This window comes from Myxocyprinus asiaticus, chromosome 22 (genome assembly GCF_019703515.2).
Source record: "Myxocyprinus asiaticus isolate MX2 ecotype Aquarium Trade chromosome 22, UBuf_Myxa_2, whole genome shotgun sequence".
In the NCBI taxonomy this organism is placed as follows: domain Eukaryota; kingdom Metazoa; phylum Chordata; class Actinopteri; order Cypriniformes; family Catostomidae; genus Myxocyprinus; species Myxocyprinus asiaticus.
This window is the reverse complement of record NC_059365.1, coordinates 10317133-10337770: the sequence shown is the minus strand read 5'-3', so window position 1 is coordinate 10337770 and position 20638 is coordinate 10317133. Positions and strand designations below refer to the sequence as shown.

Sequence of the window (20638 nt, the reverse complement as noted above, 5' to 3'; positions counted from 1 at the left end):
GTCTTATAGACGTATTGAAGATGAGCAACTTAAAAAAATGTCTTCCAGATGTAAACACAGACATCAAATAGACGTCTAAGTGATGTATGTGTGCTATCAGGGTCAGAACGAACCAGAATGAACACAAATTCAGAAAGGATATTATTATTATTTTATTTATTTTACACAAGATTGTAGTTTTCACGTGCCAGACCCAGACTTTGAGTATTAAACTGTGAAAATCCATTATAAAAATACAAATTACATTTAAAACTAAGATAATCTAAAGAAAGAGTGAAATAAACATCAATGAAATTGTGTCAGTGAAAATCATGAAATATGAGACAGTGTTTGAAGAAACAAAATTTAAGCAAAAAGGTGTGAGAGGCCGTGCAATATAGTTAATATAACCACGGCTTAAGGGTGTTGTTAGGCACAACACAAAGCAGAGTGCCTGCAACTGCTTCAGCCGTGACTAAATTCACAATATGGCACAGCCTTGAATACCTTATTGCTTTTATAAAACGGTCACCACATAGTAAAAATATTAAGAACACAGATGTTCATTAAAGTGCTATATTTATAAGTAAAATCATTAAATCCCATCCTAATATATATATATATTTGGAATAATGTACAGATTTTGCTCTTATGAAAAGAAATTGGTACTTTTATTCACCAAGGTGGCATTCAACTGATCACAATGTATAGTCAGGACATTAATAATGTGAATAATTATTATTATAATTAAAAAAATATATATTTCAGAACTTCTTAAACTACTTCAAAGTGTTCTCATCAAAAAATCCTCCACATGCAGCAATGACAGCTTTGCAGATCCTTGGCATTCTAGCTGTCAGTTTGTCCAGATACTCAGGAGACATTTCACCCCACACTTCCTGTAGCACTTGCCATGGATGTGGCTGTCTTGTTGGGCACTTCTCACGCACCTTACAGTCTAGCTGATCCCACAAAAGCTCAATAGGGTTAAGATCCATAACACTCTTTTCCAATTATCTGTTGTCCAATATCTGTGTTTCTTTGCTCACTCTAAACTTTTCTTTTTGTTTTTCTGTTTCAAAAGTGGGTTTTTCTTTGCAATTCTGCCCATAAGGCCTGCATGAGTCTTCTCTTTACTGTTGTACATGAAACTGGTGTTGAGCGGGTAGAATTCAATGAAGCTGTCACCTGAGGACATGTGAGGTGTTTATTTCTCAAACTAGAGTCTCTGATGTATTTATCCTCTTGTTTAATTGTACATCTGGCCTTCCACGTCTCTTTCTGTCCTTGTTGGAGCCAGTTGTCCTTTGTCTTTGAAGACTGTAGTGTACACCTTTGTATGAAATCTTCAGTTTTTTGGCAATTTCAAGCATTGTACAGCCTTCATTCCTCAAAACAATGATTAACTGACGAGTTTCTAGAGAAAGCTGTTTCTTTTTTTGCCATTTTTGACCTAATATTGACCTTAAGACATGCCAGTCTATTGCATACTTTGGCAACTCAAAAACAAACACAAAGACAATGTTAAGCTTCATTTAATGAACCAAATAGCTTTCAGCAGTGTTTGATATAATGGCAAGTGATTTTCTAGTACCAAATTATAAATAATAATAAGGTGTTGGGTGGGGCCTGGGTAGCTCAGTGGTAAAATACACTGGCTACCACCCCTGGAGTTCACTAGCTCGCTAGCTCAAATCCCAGGGCGTGCAGAGTGATGCGGAGACAACTGGGAATCGTCCTCCACCACCCGGACTGAGGCAATTTACTATGCAACCACAAGGACTTAGAGCGCATTGGGAATTGGGCATTCCAAATTGGGAGAAAAAGGGGAAAAATCAAAAAAAAAAAAAAAAAAAGGATAAGGTGTTGGAGTGATGGCTGCTGGAAATGGGGCCTGTCTAGATTTGATCAAAATGACTATTTTCAAACAGTGATGGTGCTATTTTTTTTACATAAGTAATGTCCTGACTATACTTTGTGATCAGCTGAATGCCACTTTGGTGAATTAAAGTACCTGTTTCCTTCCGAAACAGCAAAATCTGTACAGTAAAAAAATATATTTTTTCTAGCCAAAATATATTTTAAATATATGCCAAATATATGTTGTATCTGTGAAGCTCAATAAAATATATTTTTGAAATCGAAAATATATTTAATTTCAACTTTCATTTCACAAAATATATTTTGAAATGTATTTCAGGGTCAAGAAAATACATTTCCAACCTTACAGAATGTGGATGGAGATCAAAAGTATCCATTATTTAAAATGAAAAAAAAAAAGTGTGTTAGAAGAATTACATTTTAAAATAGTTTACCGTAGAGTAACAGGAATATATCTTATGTACAACATCAAAAAATAGTTGGCTACAAATAAAAAACAGAGCCAAAGGTTTAGCAAGAATAAGATAACAGATCAAGTTTATTTATTTGCTTGTCACATTACAGAATACCTCACTACTAATGTAGTGTACAGTTGACTTTGACATTAACTGTCAGGGATACAGTAGGACATTTAATGATAACAAGGCAGTAAGTGTACTGTATGATATGATGTTTTGAAAAGGAACCAGAACAACAACGATGCACTAAATTGCAATGTACACTTTAATTTTTTGACATGAATTCATTAAGGGATACAATATAACACTTTAATGGTAACACACAAAGTATTAAAATCATTGGTATAATTTTCTGTTTAAAATAAACAGAGCAACAACAATGCACAATATATAATACTGCTAATGTACCGTACATTTGACTTTTTGCCATTAAATATTCAATTAAGTTTGTGGTTTTTTAACCTATTGATGAAATTAAGATGACAAAATAAAGGACAACATTGAGTATTATTCGTAAAACACAAACGGTAAACATTTGTAATAAAGATAGAATGTTATTTATTGTGAAATCTATGCTTACCAAGCAGTTTTCCTGGGAATTCAAAAAATGCATCGTCTTGTTGCAGGATCCGTACGTTAATTGGCGCACACAGCACAGTCTGCGCATGCGCACTGTCTTTATTAGATTTCATTAGATTTTAAAAATAAAAACTAAAATATTTAAAGAATCCTAAAAAAAAAATTTATGTAAGTACAAAGTAAAAAAAATAAATCAATCAAAATTCCTGCTCATTAAAAAAAGCAGCTTGTCGTTTAACTTTTTTTTTTTTTTTTAATAACCGTTGCCTGAGGCGCGAATTCCGACCGTGACCACACGCTGGAAGACACAGACTGATTATGTTCGCGTTAATTAAGTGGGTGGAGGATGAAAAATTCTCAATTCTGCCCACTGAACATATTAGAAAATTTGATGAGGATGAATACTCAGCAGGTATGGAGGAAAATGACGTTTTTTGTTTTTGTTTTTTTATGAAATCTGAGAGCTTTCTGTCCCTCCATTGACAGCTACGCAACTACCACTTTGACGCTTCAAAAAGTTCATAAAGAGATCGTAAAACTAATCCATATGAATTGAGCAGTTTAGTCCAAATTTTCTGAAGAGAATTGATTGCTTTGTATGATGAACAGATTGAATTTAGGCTTGATCAGCGAACATAAACAGAAGCTCAACCAAACATGCTTGACGCACGAGAATGAACCTCATTGGTTCTTGCTGAAGCTCAAACATGCTGCGTAACACGAGAATGAACCTCATTGGTTCTCGCACGTCAAGCAATCATGCTTGAGCTCCCGTTTACCACAACTGATGTGTGAGTTGATGAATGGTTATGTGAATAAAAGCCTAAATTCAATCTGTTCATCATATAAAGCAATCGAGTCTCTTCAGAAAATTTGGACTAAACCACTCAATTCATATGGATTAGTTTAACACTGCAAAAAATACTTTTCTTAGTATTTTTGCTTTGTTTCCAGTCCAAATATCGAAAAATTCTTAAATCAAGATGCATTTACTAGACAAGTACATTGACATAAAATATTGTCTTGTTTTCTGGAAAAAAAAAAAAAAAAAGTCTTTGCTTAAAACAAACTAAATTATCTGCCAGTGGGGTAAGAAAAATAATCTTGTTTCCATTTGATTTTTTGTTTTACCCATTTGCAGATAATTTAGCTTTAAGCAAAAACTCACTTAATTTGGAATTTTTTTATTTATTTATTTATTTTATTTTTTTCAGAAAGCAAGACATAATATCTTATGCCATATTACTTATCTAGTAAATGCATCTTGATTTAAGAATTTTTAGATATTTGGACTGGAAACAAGACAAAAAAATCATTTTTTGCATTGTACAATCTCTTTATGAACTTTTTGAAGCGTCAAATTGGTAGTTGCGTGGACTGTCAATGGAGGGACAGAAATCTCTCAAATTTCATAAAATTATATTAATTTGTGTTTTGAAGATGAACGGAAGATTTATGGGTTTGGAACAACATGAGGACGAGTAATTAATGACAGAATTTTCATTTTTGGGTGAACTATCCCTTTAAAATATAGCTGTGATTTTTGTCTCTTACAGTGGCAGTGAAGAAGAGGTTTCACAATGTGTCCAGAGGAGCTTTGGGGACTGCAGTGAATTCTAAGCTGGGGGAACTGAGACTGCTTGGGAAAAAAAAAAAAGTTAATTTTTTGAAATTTAAAGTATGTTCCTTGCTTGATTTTTATTCAAATGTGTTACATTCATGTTCACACTTTAGACATCAAATAAAGATTTTCTTCAAATGTTACGTGTGTGTATTTTCTTGTATTGAAATACATGGAGGGCAAAAAATATTTTTTTAATGCTTTTAAAATATATTTTCAAAAATGGCCAAAAAAAATGTATTTGTAGAAAATGTATTTATGTAAATGTATTTTGACATATTTTAGCAAAAATATTTTTTGGCCATTTTTTTTGTATATTTTGAAATATATTAAATATATTTTTTTACTGTATGGTATTCCCAACTTTTGGCTGCCTGTGTGTGTGTATGTGTGTGTGTATATATATATATATATATATATATATATATATATATATATATATATATATATATACATACATATATATATATACACAGACACACCGTATATATACTGTTTATATACACTCACTGAGCACTTTAGTAGGAACACTATGGTCCTTATAAAGTTCCCGACATGGTCTTCTGCTGTTGCAGCCCATCCACCTCAAGGTTCGATGTGTTGTGCATTCTGAGATGCTATTCTGCTCACTACAATTGTACAGAGGGGTTATCTGAGTTAACGCAGATTTTCTGTCAGCTCGAACCAGTCTGGCCATTCTCTGTTGACCTCAGTCTCATCAATAAGGCATTTCCGTCTGCAGAACTGCCGCTCACTGGATGTTTTTTGTTTTTGGCACCATTTTGAGTAAACTCTAGTAAACTGTTGTGCGTGAGATTAGCAGTTACAGAAATACTCAAACCAGCCCGTCTGGCACCAACAATCATGCCATGGTCGAAATCACTGTGATCAAATCTTTTCCCCATTCTGATGGTTGATGTGAACATTAACTGAAGCTCCTGACCCGTATCTACATGATTTTATGCATTGCATTGCTGCCACATGATTGGCTGATTAGATAATTGCATGAATAAGTAGGTGTACAGGTGTTCCAAATGAAGTGCTTGCTGAGTGTATATCACTTGTGAGCAGAGTATTTTTATTGGCAGTCATTTGCAATCAAGCTGTAATTTGGCAAATTACGCAGTTTGTATTTAGGATATATAAAATGTTAGCTATGAAATTAGCATTAGCAAGACATAGGAGTTGACCATTTTAAAAAAAAAAAAAAAAGGTTAAAAATGTAATTTCCATCTGTGGAAATCCCACCATGGGATTCTATTACTGTAAACACAATACAGAATTTGAGATATGTTGGAAATGTCACTGTGGTGGACATTTTAATGTCTTAAAGAAAAAATGACCAAAACATTTATTAAATCTCCTGTAGTGCATGTACATACACTGTTGGACATTGTTAATTATTTAGATTGTGATTTTTTATTTTTTTTAAAGAGACTATATTTTGATATTGTGAAAAAATGGATGGACCGTCCACAACATTTCAGCATTTTCAATGTTTTTCACATCTTTATGTAACCATTGCAATGCCTTGTTTTTCCTCCAAGTCTCTTGCTCTGCTCTCAGAGACAGATGCGGTTACCAGGCAACCACTCCTGTAGCTGTATCAGTATGAGGCTGGAGTGGGGGGGGGTTGATGCTCAGAGTGATGCTGAGCTGCTATCTTATTGGCCACAATTCCCTGACCAGTCAAACGACTGGATGATTGTGTCTCCCTCTATGTGAGACGCTTTGGGGGAGGAGTCTATGCAGCAGAACAGATAGATTTTTACCCCTCCCTCATTTTTTTGCACAAACATCAGTATGCCTACGCACAAGTCCAGCTGTCATGTGTTTACGTCTGATTTCAGGAAAACACAACCGGAATTAATTGAACTGAAGACTCTGGTTGTAGATGCCTCCAAAACATCCTGTTTGTGATTTTTCTATAGTGCAAGTATATTTTGTTGAGTTTATGTCTGTGTGGCATCAGCCACTTTGCGTGAAGTTTCATATACCCCATGACGCTTTGCAATAGACTTGCTGGTGTGTGAAAAATGTATGGTGTGCTGCTCATTCATCAAACACACGCATCCACAGACAGCTTTTATACACTCAAACTCAGCAATGGATCTAAATGAATATATTAGCATCTGATCCTGACAGCTAAACCGTAGCACAGCAATGTGACTGAAGGTAAGAGTCTTGAATTTTCTCCTTACATAATTCCCATTCACACTTTACCAGCTGTGTGAGTGTTTACAAGCATAAGTGGGCAGTGCAATCCTCTTTCAACACTCCGAACTACATATCAGAGGCCATTTAAAGCATTTGGTTCAGATGGACATGTTTACGTATATGTGTGTCAGATTTGAGATTTTTTTCCCCTAGACAATCTGTTGTTTATATTGATGTGGAATAGGATTAGATTAGCTCGTTTTAGGCCCATTCCCATTTATCAAAGTCATTCTGTGGATCTTAATGGTTTGCAATTGATCCAAACTGATGCTCATGACACCTGCATGTTTGAATAACTGCACCTGGAATCCATGTGTTCAAAACACCAGTAGCATGTTCAAACCCTTTCACTCAAATTCGTATGCTCATCACAAAACTCCTCCTCTTTGCAGGATTGGTAGAGCTGCAGCCCCGCCCTTAGTTCTTTCCCAGAATGCTGAGTCCGGTTCTCTGTTCGGATCTCGCAGCCTTGGAGCCAGAGTACACAGAGGGTAACGTTTATACACAAGCATACACACCATAATATAACACAAAGTCTTATGTACTGTACATTACTAATCAAATTGTTGGACACTTTTTACTTTTATGCATTTGGAATAGTAAAGGCATTCAAACTATGAAGTAACACAAATGTAAATGTGTGAGTTATGGTGTGACCAAAATGTTAACCAAATCAAAACTATTTTATATTTTAGCTTCTTTAAAGTAGCATAGATTATTGATCTGCACATTCTCTCAATCAATTTCATGAGATGCCACCTAGGCAGGGCTGGCCAGTCCTACAGGCGATACAGGCCGCCGCCTAGGGCCCCGATGTACCTGAGGGGGCCCCGCAAACTCGTGCAAAGTACAGTGCATCCGGAAAGTATTCACAGCACTTCACTTTTTCCACATTTTGTTATGTTACAGCCTTATTCGAAAATGGATTCATTTCATTATTTTCCTCAAAATTCTACAAACATTACCCCATAATGACAACGTGAAAGAAGTTTGTTTGAAATCTTTGCAAATTTATTAAAAATATAAAATGAAAAAAATCACATGTACATAAGTATTCACAGCCTTTGCCATGACACTCAGAATTGAGCTCAGGTGCATCCTGTTTCCACTGATCATCCTTGAGATGTTTCTACAACTTGATTGGAGTCCACCTGTGATAAATTCAGTTGATTGGACATGATTTGGAAAGGCACACACCTGTCTATATAAGGTCCCACAGTTAACAGTGCATGTCAGAGCACAAACCAAGCCATGAAGTCCAAGGAATTGTCTGTAGACCTCCGAGAAAGGATTGTATCGAGGCACAGATCTGGGGAAGGGTACAGAAAAATTTCTGCAGCATTGACGGTCCCAATGAGCACAGTGGCCTCCATCATAAGTAAATGGAAGAAGTTTGGAACCACCATGACTCTTCCTAGAGCTGGCCACCTGGCCAAACTGAGTGATCGGGGGAGAAGGGCCTTCGTCAGGGAGGTGACCAAGAACCCAATGGTCACTCTGACAGAGATCTAGCATTTCTCCGTGGAGAGAGGAGAACCTTCCAGAAGAACAACAATCTCTGCAGCACTCCACCAATCAGGCCTGTATGGTAGAGTGGCCAGACGGAAGCCACTCCTCAGTAAAAGGCACATGACAGCCCGCCTGGAGTTTGCCAAAAGGCACCTGAAGGACTCTCAGACCATGAGAAACAAAGATTGAACTCTTTGGCCTGAATGGCAAGCATCATGTCTGGAGGAAACCAGGCACCTATCATCACCTGGCCAATACCATCCCTACAGTGAAGCATGGTGGTGGCAGCATCATGCTGTGGGGATGTTTTTCAGCGGCAGGAACTGGGAGACTAGTCAGGATCGAGGGGAAAGATGAATGCAGCAATGTACAGAGACATCCTTGATGAAAACCTGCTCCAGAGCGCTCTGGACCTCAGACTGGGGCGAAGGGTCGTTGTCCTGTTGTAAGATGAACCTAAGCACACAGCCAAGATAACAAAGGAGTGGCTCCGGGACAACTCTGTGAATGTCCTTGAGTGGCCCAGCCAGAGCCCAGACTTGAACCTGATTGAACATCTCTGGAGAGATCTGAAAATGGCTGTGCACTGACACTCCCCATCCAACCTGATGGAGCTTGAGAGGTCCTGCAAAGAAGAATGGGAGAAACTGCCCAAAAATAGGTGTACCAAGCTTGTAGCATCATACTCAAAAAGACTTGAGGCTGTAATTGGTGCCAAAGGTGCTTCAACAAAGTATTGAGCAAAGGCTGTGAATACTTATGTACATGTGACTTTTTTTTAAAATTTTTTATAAATTTGCAAATATTTCAAACAAACTTCTTTCACGTTGTCATTATGGGGTATTGTTTGTAGAATTTTGAGGAAAATAATGAATTTAATCCATTTTGGAATAAGGCTGTAACATAACAAAATGTGGAAAAAGTGAAGCGCTGTGAATACTTTCCGGATGCACTGTAAACGAATGAGTCATAAGTCTATGAAACAGTGTTGACTTTTATTTTGAAATTCTCTGCAGTTCAATGGTTCCTATCACGCGTTCACCCAGATAAATGTGCAACACGTGGAACTAATAATTTAATATTCAAATCACAATGATGGTGAAAACTAAAAACATCATTATGTACAAAATTAGCTCTGAATAATCACAAAAAGACAAATAACTGAAAGTTACAACAAATAAAATAACAGCAGTGTATCTAAAATCGGCAAGAAGTAAATCTAAGCAGTACACACTAATCTGCATAATTTATTCATAACGCAAAGCATTGGTGGGAACTGGAGCGCGGCTTCTTTTCACAGTATTATTAGACAGGAAGGAATACAGACACTGCCGTTAAAAAGACAAAAAACTCACATAGAGTGAAAATATGAGCATTTAATCTGGAAAATAAACAAACCATCCTATCTGCAAAGATGTCTGCTCTCTAAGAGGTATTCTTTACATTGGTTTACAAATATATATTTCGAGGTGTTGTGTCTATAGGCCCTATTTAAAATATGTAATTTTATTTATACATAATTATACCTTAAACAATATACATGCTGTAGTTACCTTTTTTTCCCTGATGTTTTAACTTTAATTTGCTTTTGCACACATTCTGGCCAACTTTTTGTTTTAATTGAATTTGTTACTCTAAATAAACTTTTACACAGTTATGTGGATAGTTGAAATTGAATTTCAAGCATAGTCAGCCGTTTCCTATACAATGAAAACTATCTAAAACTATTTTAAACAGCATTTTCTTATTTTTTCTTATACCCAACTTTAATGGGTAACACTTATGGTTGTATTTGTTAACATTAGTTAACTACATTAGTTAACATGAATTCTACATATACTAGTCAATTTTTTACATTACAAATTGTATAAGTTAACATTAGTTAATACAATATGAGCTAACATGAACAAACAATAAACAACTGTATTTTTATAAATGAACATTAGCCGAGATTAATAAATGCTGGAAAATTGTATTATACATTGTTAATGATACCTAATGCAAACCTTATTGTAAAATGTTACCCAATAATTATCATACTTGCAGTTTCCATGACCTCATATTAATTGAGACACTGGTTTATTTGTACTTATAGAAAAAAGTTGAAAGGCAATCAAAATAAGGCGATAAAATGGTGACTTGTCACAGTACCTAAAATACACATATTCCCTTATGCATGCATGTACATTTTAACCAAACATCTTCATGTTGGGGAAAGAAAAAGCTATATGACATGTTATTTGTCATCTACTGAGCTATACAGTATGGTGCTTCTTTTTTAGTGCTTTCTGTAAAAAAAAAAAAATCTGCTCATCACGTTTGCAGTGGTTCTATGGATGTTTTAAAGTTATGGCATTTTTCACACCGGGGGGGGGCCCATTTTCATGATTTCGCCTAGGGCCTCACAAACCCATGGGCCGGCCCTACACCTAGGATGCTTTTTAAACAGTACTGAAGGAGTTCCTGTGTATGCGGCCATTTGTTGGCTGCTTTTCCTTCACTGTCCAGGTGATTTTTGTGGCATTCTTTTGATGAAAGTTATGCACATTTTACCCTCTCATCACCAGAATGTGAAAAAAAGTTGGTCATTCTCATTATTGCAAAGTGAAAAATTATACATAATTTAAATTGTATAGTATTTATACATCAGTACCCTTAGTACTGCCTTTAATTTTCACTGTTTAAAAAAAAATAATATCAGGGTAAGTTTCTTACTGGCATGGTGTACAGAAGAACTAAGAACCGTGGTATGGTAACTTGATGTTAAATATGTATTTAAATTTATATGTCTTATTAATGTTCCTTTAAGTACACAAAAACACTCCAAAACCTTGTCCTTGCACTGGCTCTCACAAAAGAAGTGAACGTGTACACCATGGCAATGCACCATAATTTACACTTATTCAACTGTATAAACATTGCATTTGTTTACTTTGGAAGTGCATTGTTGATTTCAATCTGATCTCTGATTCAGCTGATGTCATCTCTACGGTGGAGTTCAACCAGACAGGAGAGTTCTTGGCCACGGGTGATAAGGGTGGGAGAGTTGTCATTTTCCAGAGAGAACCACAGGTGAGAGATTCCCTTTAAATACCACATTTTCTAAGTTTGCCTTTTTTTTAAAAATAGCTAATAGCCTTAAGTTTGTCACAGTGAAAATCATGATTTGCTACTTGCTAGTCAGAGGCAAGTGCAATGTATAATTTAGGAGAGGGGGCATTCTCATTCTAGAGAGCATTTTATTGGACAAAACATTGTATACGTCCCTGCGAACAAGATGAGTCACCTATATTTTTGGTCCATTTCCATTTTTGAATGAGAAAGTCTTTTGGCCTTATTCATGAAGAAAGATTGCAAAATTGTTTTTATATAATTATTCTCACGTAAATTGTTGCATTTGAATGAGAAACTTTATGTAAGAATGGTTTTATGAATCATTTTCACAGAAATTTGTTCTGCTCAAGTTTTTAATTATTGAGGCCAAATAATTGTATTATATCATAAGTTTATTTTGTCAGCTTATAGGAGCACACTAGCACATACTGTAGATATTCTCAAAGCCAGACATGGACTAATAGCCACAAAACTTTGATTACGATTTCATGGTTTCTTTAAACTTTAACCTCTAACTACTCTAATATTTACTCAGCCATTGTAACACAGGAATTAAGATGCAAAATTAATTAATCCCAACTCTCTCTCTTTCAGGGCGAATATAATGTTTATAGCACGTTTCAGAGTCATGAGCCTGAGTTTGATTACCTGAAAAGTTTGGAGATTGAGGAGAAAATAAATAAGATTCGCTGGCTGCCTCCACATAACCCCGCCCACTTCCTCCTTACCACCAATGGTAACAACCGAAATGCTTGTTTGTTCTGATAGCATTAGAAATACAACTTTATATCCCACAATACTGAGACGCATTGTTGAATCTTTAGGAATCATTTTCTTTTCATTGTCAGATAAGACCATAAAGCTGTGGAAGGTGAGTGAGAGAGACAAGCGAGCAGAGGGCTACAATCTCATAGATGAGGAGGGCAGACTAAAGGACCTTTCTACAATTACAACTCTACAGGTGTGTTTAAGGAACAGTTCACCCAAAAATGAAAATTCTGTCATCATTTACTCACCCTCGTGTTGTCCAAATGGACTTTTCTTTTTCTTCCATGGAATACTAAAGGACATATAGGACAGAATGTTAGTCTCAGTCACTTTCATTGTATGGAAAAGTGAATCGTAACCGAGGTTAACATGCTTTCAAACAACTCCTTTTGTGTTCCACGGAAAAAAGCAAGTCAAACAGGGGTTGGAATAACATGAGGGTGAGTAAATGATGACAGAAGTTAAATTTTTAGGTGAACTATCCCTTTAAATCTTCTTTTCTCTTCTTTTTTCATGACCTATGTTCATGCATGTTTGTTTGTGCTCATGTTGTCTAGGTCCCTGTGCTCCGGCCGATGGATCTGCTTGTGGAGGCGTCCCCGCGGCGTGTTTTTGCTAATGCACATGCATATCACATCAACTCCATCAGCGTCAACAGTGACTGTGAGACGTACATGTCAGCAGATGACCTGAGAATTAACCTGTGGAATCTCAACATCACTGACCGAAGCTTCAGTATCTTTCTTCTGAGAATAAGACAGAACTACAGTATAGAGAAATACAGGCCAAGAGAGACAGAATGACTGAGAAAAAGAGTGACAGGACATTGTTGTGTTATGGTGCCTGAGAAGACCAGCATCAATGTCCATGTTGGTTAATGCTGGTTAGTGCGGGTTCCCACCCTTTTTGACCAATGAATTTCCATGACTCTTCCATGACTTTTCCAGTTGCTTGTGGTTTTTAAAAGTCATTTTGATTCAGACTAATTCAGTAATGAATCATTGAGACAAATTTGTGAATAATTTCGAGCAATTGAAAGATTCATTGGGTGACCATTGAGTGATTGCCAAGTGGTTAGTGTGCATACCACATGGGTGCAAAAGCCATGAGCAGTAAGTCCTCGGTTTGATTCCTGGCTGGCTGGACCATTTGCTGCATGTCATTCCTCTTGTCTTTTTCCCAGTGTTTCCTGTCTCTTTCCACTTTCACTGTCAAAAAAAGGCATAAAATGGCCAAAAATAAATAAAAAGAAGGATTCGCTCAAAAATCTGACATTACTATCACTTGCGAGCTGGGCCGGTACTAGGATGCTTGCAAGCAAGTTCTACCCTGGGTCCGAAACCGTGTACTGCCACAGTATGTAACGGTATTTGATACACACTTTTTGGCTGGTAAAACAGTATGTTCTTTAGGTATGCATGTGAGACAAGTGGGTATTGACTTGTGACTCAAAAATAGGACATAAGAACAACAACCGCGGAAATAATTGACTCTGGTTTTGTTAATCAAGCACAATTTAAGCACAAGAAACAATTTTCTGGTATATATAGGACTTACAGTTGAGAATAGCCATCCGACTCACAGTTCACACCGTTCTTTTAAATCCAGCGTTTTGAATGTGACTTCGCCTCAGCTCCCAAGGGATTATGGGAATGTTAAGCATTTAGTCGATCCGTACTTCAGAATCTTGCCGGAAATAGTAGGTCATCTGGATATATCTTGCTTACTGTTTTATAACTTCTGAGGATTCGGACATACTACTCCATTGGCATACTGTTTTTGGCATACTGTATTGTAGGGAAGTATGGATATTAGGATGTAGCGCTACTCTACACAAGCACTAACCAAGAGCAATATTTTGGTGATAAAATATTTTAACTAAATAGCCACTCACTATAGAAATTTCCATGACTGTTCCAAGCCTGGAAAACACCATTTTAAATTTCTCTGACATTTCCTAGTTTTCTTTGAATGTGGGAACCCTGTGCTAGTCAAGCTGTTTTACCAATGACTTCTTGCTGGTTAAGCAGCCGGTAGCACACAAGCGCTTCATATTAGGGACAAGCATTCAACACACAACATAGGCTTCAAAACATTTAGCTGACATAGTTTTTTTGTTATGATTTGATATGGATGATATGATATCTCAGTATGTTGGTTTTTCTCAGTGAATTTCTTTCAGACATAGTAGATTTGAAGCCAGAGAACATGGAGGACCTCACTGAGGTGATCACAGTGGCAGAGTTTCATCCTCATCACTGCCACCTGCTGGCCTTCAGCAGCAGTACAGGAACCACACGCCTCTGTGACATGAGAGCCCGCGCACTCTGTGACCAACATGTCAAATGTAAGCCACATCAATGCATATATTCAGGGGCGAAGCAATCATTATAACTAACATACGCCCACTTTGAGACATTTCCACATTTGTCCCCTAACTCAAAGGTTTGTGTATGCTTAATTAGTGTTTGAAGAGGCAGTGGATCCGGCGGGTCGGACATTCTTCTCAGAGATTGTTTCCTCGGTGTCAGATGTAAAGTTCAGTCATAGTGGCCGTTACCTGCTCACTCGAGATTACCTCACCGCTAAAGTATGGGACCTCAACATGGAAAATAAACCAGTTGAAACATACCAGGTCTGTCACTGACTCACTCACACAGATACACATATACACATACATAATGTTCTATTCAAGTTTTCAGGCCTCTCAGTGTTTAGTAAGATGGCCTCACTGAAAAAGTACCAAAAATACAATGGCAATATTTTTTATTTTATTTTTTTGGACTTGGCAATACCATGTTGGTGGGGAGGGGATTTACACTGGACATCAAGTCCACAACAAAAGGACACAAAAATGTACTTAAACTTTTCTATGTATTTAAATATTACAGTGAACTGCATAGGCCCAATCAGTGTTGGGTGTAATCAGATTAAAAATTAATTAGTGTAATCAAATTACTTTTAGGCACATTAAGTAGTGTAATGCTTTACATTTTTAAATTCTTGTAATCAGATTACAGTTACTGATTACTTTTAAGTACATTACTTGGGTTACAAATATTTCTAAAAATTATTATTAATGTGTAATTCAGTTAAAATGTGAATTCATATGTTCATATGTGCGTCTGTTCACGTTTCTGCGACAGCTGAAGGGTGTGCAACAATGAACAAGGAGAAAACAGACAATGTTGAATTTGTCAAGTGGAACAAGTTTTTTTTTGTGACAAGTGTTTAAGAAAGTAACAAAATTGATTCGTAATGTGATTACTATTCAATGAAGTAATCAGTAAAGTAATATGATTATAATTTTAGAGAAGTAGTTAGTAATTTGTAGTGGATTACTTTTTTTAGTAACTTACCCAATGTATTACCATGACAGGCTGAATAGGAAAACTGCCTATTATGTAAATGCATAAACCAGAAGTGTGATTTACCAGCTTGACACATGGAGCAAACACAGGGACAAATATAGCTGCAAGCAGCGATACCGGGGTCAAGCCAGTTATCGGCACCATGAGCAGCAAAAGAAGCTTTGTGACATGTATTTGGTTAGAGTCCAATGAACAGTGTATGAGTTAGAAAAAGTAAACTTTCAATCATTAAAAAAAATTGAAATGTATTTTAAAAATAACAAAAAATAGCTACTTCTTAGAATTTTTGTCCAGTATGTGGCGCTGTTCTGAAACTGCTCAGGTAGTAAGTAAGTGTCGTCCCAATCCCTCAAAGCGTTGTGGAGATTCAGCCTCGAGTGCGTTCTTTGTCAAATTCGTTGAAGCGCCATTCGAAAACGGTATGGTTTATCAAATTCTGTGAATAACTTTTGTCGTGAGTGCCTCTAGATGATGCAGGCCAATTTTTGTGCAGATCGGACAAACAGTCTAGGAGGAGTTTGAAAAAGTAGGTTTTCAAAACATTTAAAAATGGCGGACAGGAAGTTTGCTCGATCATGACATAATTGGTATCATTGTTCTCAGCATGAACCACGGAATCTATCAAGACCAGTCTCATGACAGTAGGCAAAAGGAGTCAATAGCTATTAGCATTTTTAGAAATGGCATTATAATTTGTGACCACAAGGTGGCGTTGTCCCGAAATGTTTTGAGTCCCTTCAGAGCATGGTGCCAAAGACACACATACATGGTTTCGTAACGATACACCAAGTTGTTCATAAAATACAGCATTTTATGACTAAATTCAAAATGGTCGACATAGGAATTTTTCATATCGTTGGACTCGCTATACCCCACTGAATCTAATGAGACCAATTTGATGATTTTATCACAAACTGTTCAGAAGTTATAAGCAAAATATGTGCTTTTTTCATATCTCGTGACCACTAGGTGGCACTGTTCCGAAACTAAGCAGGCACCCTCGAGTCATGGTGCCTATGACAAATAATACATTTGGTATGAATACGCTAAAGCGTTACGGAGATATACCCTCATGTCCATTTTATCGTGCTCTTCGTCGAATTCTTTGAAGTGCCATTCGAAAACGGTATGGTTTATCAAAATTCTGTGAATAACTTGTTGTCGTGAGTGCCTTTTTGATGATGCAGGTACATTTTCGTGCAAATCGGACAAACGGCATAGGACGAGTTCGAAAAAGTAGGTTTTTCAGAAAATTCAAAATGGCGGAAAAATTTTAATGACGGAAAATGACGTCGTAGGGTGCAATCGAATCGTCTTGAGCCAAGGAATCAGAGTAAAAAAGAATTTCGTTTCTAGTTATTAACATAAACGTGAGTGCAAATTTGGGCAGTTGTTGGCGCTAGAGGGTTTGAGGTCTATGGGCTGCCATAGACTCGATCGGAAGAAGAAGAATAATAAGAAAACTAACGAAAACAATAGGGGTCTTTACCCCTTCGGGGCTTGAACCCTAAGTATTGTAGGCTATTAGCCATATTACCAAGTGAAATATGAATTTGATTGGACGCACAACCTTTGAAGTCAACAACAAAATTGATGGGGTTTTTTCTCCTCTGCTTGAAAAGTTGACAATCCTGTTTTTAGTTATCCTATCCTATATGTTAATATTCTAATATTATTAGCATGGTTTTTCCCTATAGTGTCCGTGATCAGTATAGACCTGTAACCCATTTTTGGTCATAACTCACCAGTTGAAAACCACTACCTTGGAGTACCATGTAAATATCATGGTACACGAATATTGTAATAATTCTGTACCATTGTATTTATCAAAGTACCGTGTCACCTACTGTATTTGTCACATATTTCAACTCAGTTAATTAATGCAAATAAAATCTTAATCTAAACAATTGTTGTTACCATCCATCCTATAAAATTAAAAAACATCAAATACAAAAGTAGCTAGCAACTTTAATGCTTCAGGTCACTAGTGTCTGTAGAAACCCAAACTAAACCCTATTAACAGATAAGTAGTCTAGTAGTAGAAGTCTAGAATAGTATATTATGAAACAGGTCAAATGTTAAATAACATAAAAAAACAAAAACAATATTGTATCAATATTTGTGTTTCTTTAGGTCCACGACTACTTGCGAACCAAACTGTGCGCATTGTATGAGAGCGATTGTATTTTTGACAAGTTTGAATGTGCCTGGAATGGAACAGACAGGTGAGCCATCATCCAAACAATTTCACCTTTGACCTTTGAAATATAACTGACGAGGATCCAGCTGCCCTGCATCTGTTCTCTCTGAATCCCTCTCTTCCTCTCCAGTGTCATAATGACAGGGGCGTACAACAACTACTTCCGATTGTTTGACCGGGCGAGCAGACGTGACGTGACTCTGGAGGCTAGTCGTGAGGTGTGTAAGCACAGGGCGGTCCTGCAGCCGCGGCGTGTGTGTGTGGGGAAGAAGAGGAAAGAGACGGACGTTAGCGTGGACAGTCTGGACTTCCAGAAGAAAATCCTCCATACCGCCTGGCATCCCAAAGAAAACATCATCGCCATCGCAGCCAGCAACAACCTTTACATTTTTCAGGACAGACTGACACCCAACATTCATTCACAATGCACAAATACAAAGTGCGCCTCTCAAATAACAGACACACCCAACATCAGTGATTCCACATGAATCCTTCTGTATGTGGTATTGCACTGTACATCAGGGTTGTCCTTCCGTATGTCTTTAAAATTCCAATTCAGTTGCTGAATTTCAATTGAGGTTGTAAACAGGATGCAGAATTGTAATTCCACATTGGATTTAAGGTAGTAGAATATGAAAATGGAATGAAATTCAAAGACATTCATGTAAGTGTAGTTTTTTATAATACATTTTATTTTCAGGATGAAGTACCCTTAAACATGCTATCATACACACAACATATGAGGTATTTCCAAAAACATTAGATGGAATCCATTGATACTAAAGGAATATCCTGGGTTTAGAGTTTAGATCAATGTACAGCATCTGTGACAATTTTGATTACCACAAAAAATATTTTTGATTCGTCCCTCCTTTTCTTTATAAAAAAGTGAGCATAAAACGAGGTTACAATGAGGCACTTTCAATGGAAGTGAATGGGGCCGGTTTTTGGAGGGTTTAAAGGCAGAAATGTGAAGCTTATAATTTCTTTAAAACACTTACATTAATTTATCTGTTAAAACTTGTGTATTATTTAAGCTGTAAAGTTATTTAAATCATCATTTTTACAGTTGTTTTAGGGTTTGACATTACATCATTATGGCAACAAAGTTGTAAGGTAAGTGATTTTATCACAAAAATCATTTTAACAAGCATACTGTTTGTGTATTATGGCTATACTATTGAAATAGTAAGTATTTTAACGTTTACAGATTGGCCCCATTCACTTCCACTTCCATTGAAAGTGCCTCACTGGAACTTTGATTTACATTTTATTTTTTATTTTTTTTACTTTATTAAATTTATTTAAATGAACTTTTGTGGTAATAACATTATGCCACAAATGCTGTCGATTGAGCTTAACTTGTAATGAACCCGGAATATTCCTTTAAATATTTAAATATGGTATTAAATATTTAAAATGTCATCTATAGAAATTTGCCAGAATATACTATATACACAAACACTGACATTTTAATATAATATAAATAATATTTTACTATTATATATAATTTTATATAATGTGTGTGTGTGTGTGTACACACACACACACACACACACACACACACACACACACTCACTCACTCACTCACTCACTCACTCACTCACTCTCTCTCTCTCACTCTCACTCTCACTCTCACTCACTACCGGTCAATAGTTTTGAAATACTTACTCATTCTTTATTATATATATATATATATATATATATATTTTTTTTTTCACATTTAGAATAATAGTAAAGTTATTAAAACTATGGAATAACATAAATGGAACTATGGGAATTATGTTGTGACTAAACAAAATCCAAAATGAATCAAAACTGTATTTTAGCATCTTCAAAGTAGTCACCCTTTGCCTAGAATGTGCAGACATGTACTCTTGACATTTTCTCAACCAACTTCTTGAGGTATCACCCTGGGATGCTTTTTAAACAGTATTGAAGGAGTTCCCATCTATGTTGGGCACTTATTGGCTGTTTTTCTTTATTATTTGGTCCAAGTCATCAATTAAAAAAAATATATATATATATTTTTATTTTTATTAAATTTTAGTTTTGTAATGAAATAAATTAATAAGTTGGCACAATTATATTTTTGTCTACAAAACTAACTTCAAACATTTAAGCATACGCCTTCAGATCAAAAGATTTTTAAGATCATGAGAAACATTTCAGTCAAGTGTTTCAAAACTTTTGACCGTAGTATGTATGTATATGTATATATATATATATAACTTTAATCTTATGGACCATGGTGGAAGAACAGAAAATTCCTCTTCCTGTCATTCCATTTCAAATTCCAATTCAACATCCTGTGTGACTTCAAATTCCAACTCATAAACTGGAACAGAGACAATCTTAAATTCAGAATTTTGCCCAACCCTGCTATATATGCTTGATCAGCACAACACATATGCCAGGAGTGCTGTGTTTCTCTAATAATTTGATTTCTTTTGGCCTTTAACGTCATATTTCTCATCTGGATTTAGTGATGCCAGCCTCGAAACAATCACAAAAACTATGATAAACATATATAACAGTTTAATGATAAGAACAATAATTGTGGTCCTGTATGAGAATGTACCGCTATAGTGTTATAGCATTGCATGCAGTATGAACACTATAAGGTTCAGCTGTCCTGAAACATGCATGTTTACAAAGATGTTTGCTCATAAACAGGGCTTATTTAAAGGGATGTTCCAGGTTCAAAACAAGTTAAGCTGAAGTAACATCATCTGAGGCATACTGTCAATTACCGGAAAGATAATTTAGTCTCATCCATCAATTTGTAAAAAAAACAAACAAAAAAAACATCTGTACAGTAATGCACTTTCAGTGGAAGTCTGTAAGGCATTCCTATCTTATTTTTGTATCTTTATTGTCCTTTTGGTGGTGGGACAGTTCTAGGTGGATGAACTTCTGGTTATGCATTATTGATGATTCA

General features: G+C 36.2%; 1 protein-coding gene across 1 annotated transcript; it reads left to right on the top strand.

Annotated features, from left to right (window-relative positions):
- Positions 1-6336: 6336 nt before the first annotated feature.
- Positions 6337-19888, top strand: LOC127412704 (serine/threonine-protein phosphatase 2A 55 kDa regulatory subunit B beta isoform-like). The gene is made up of 10 exons (XM_051649288.1): positions 6337-6693; positions 7128-7226; positions 11219-11316; positions 11953-12094; positions 12207-12319; positions 12684-12861; positions 14309-14473; positions 14592-14761; positions 17631-17722; positions 17828-19888. Exons 2-10 carry the CDS (start codon positions 7169-7171, stop codon positions 18183-18185), a joined length of 1374 nt encoding a protein of 457 aa, XP_051505248.1. The 5' UTR covers positions 6337-6693; positions 7128-7168; the 3' UTR covers positions 18186-19888.
- The last annotated feature ends 750 nt before the right edge of the window (positions 19889-20638 follow it).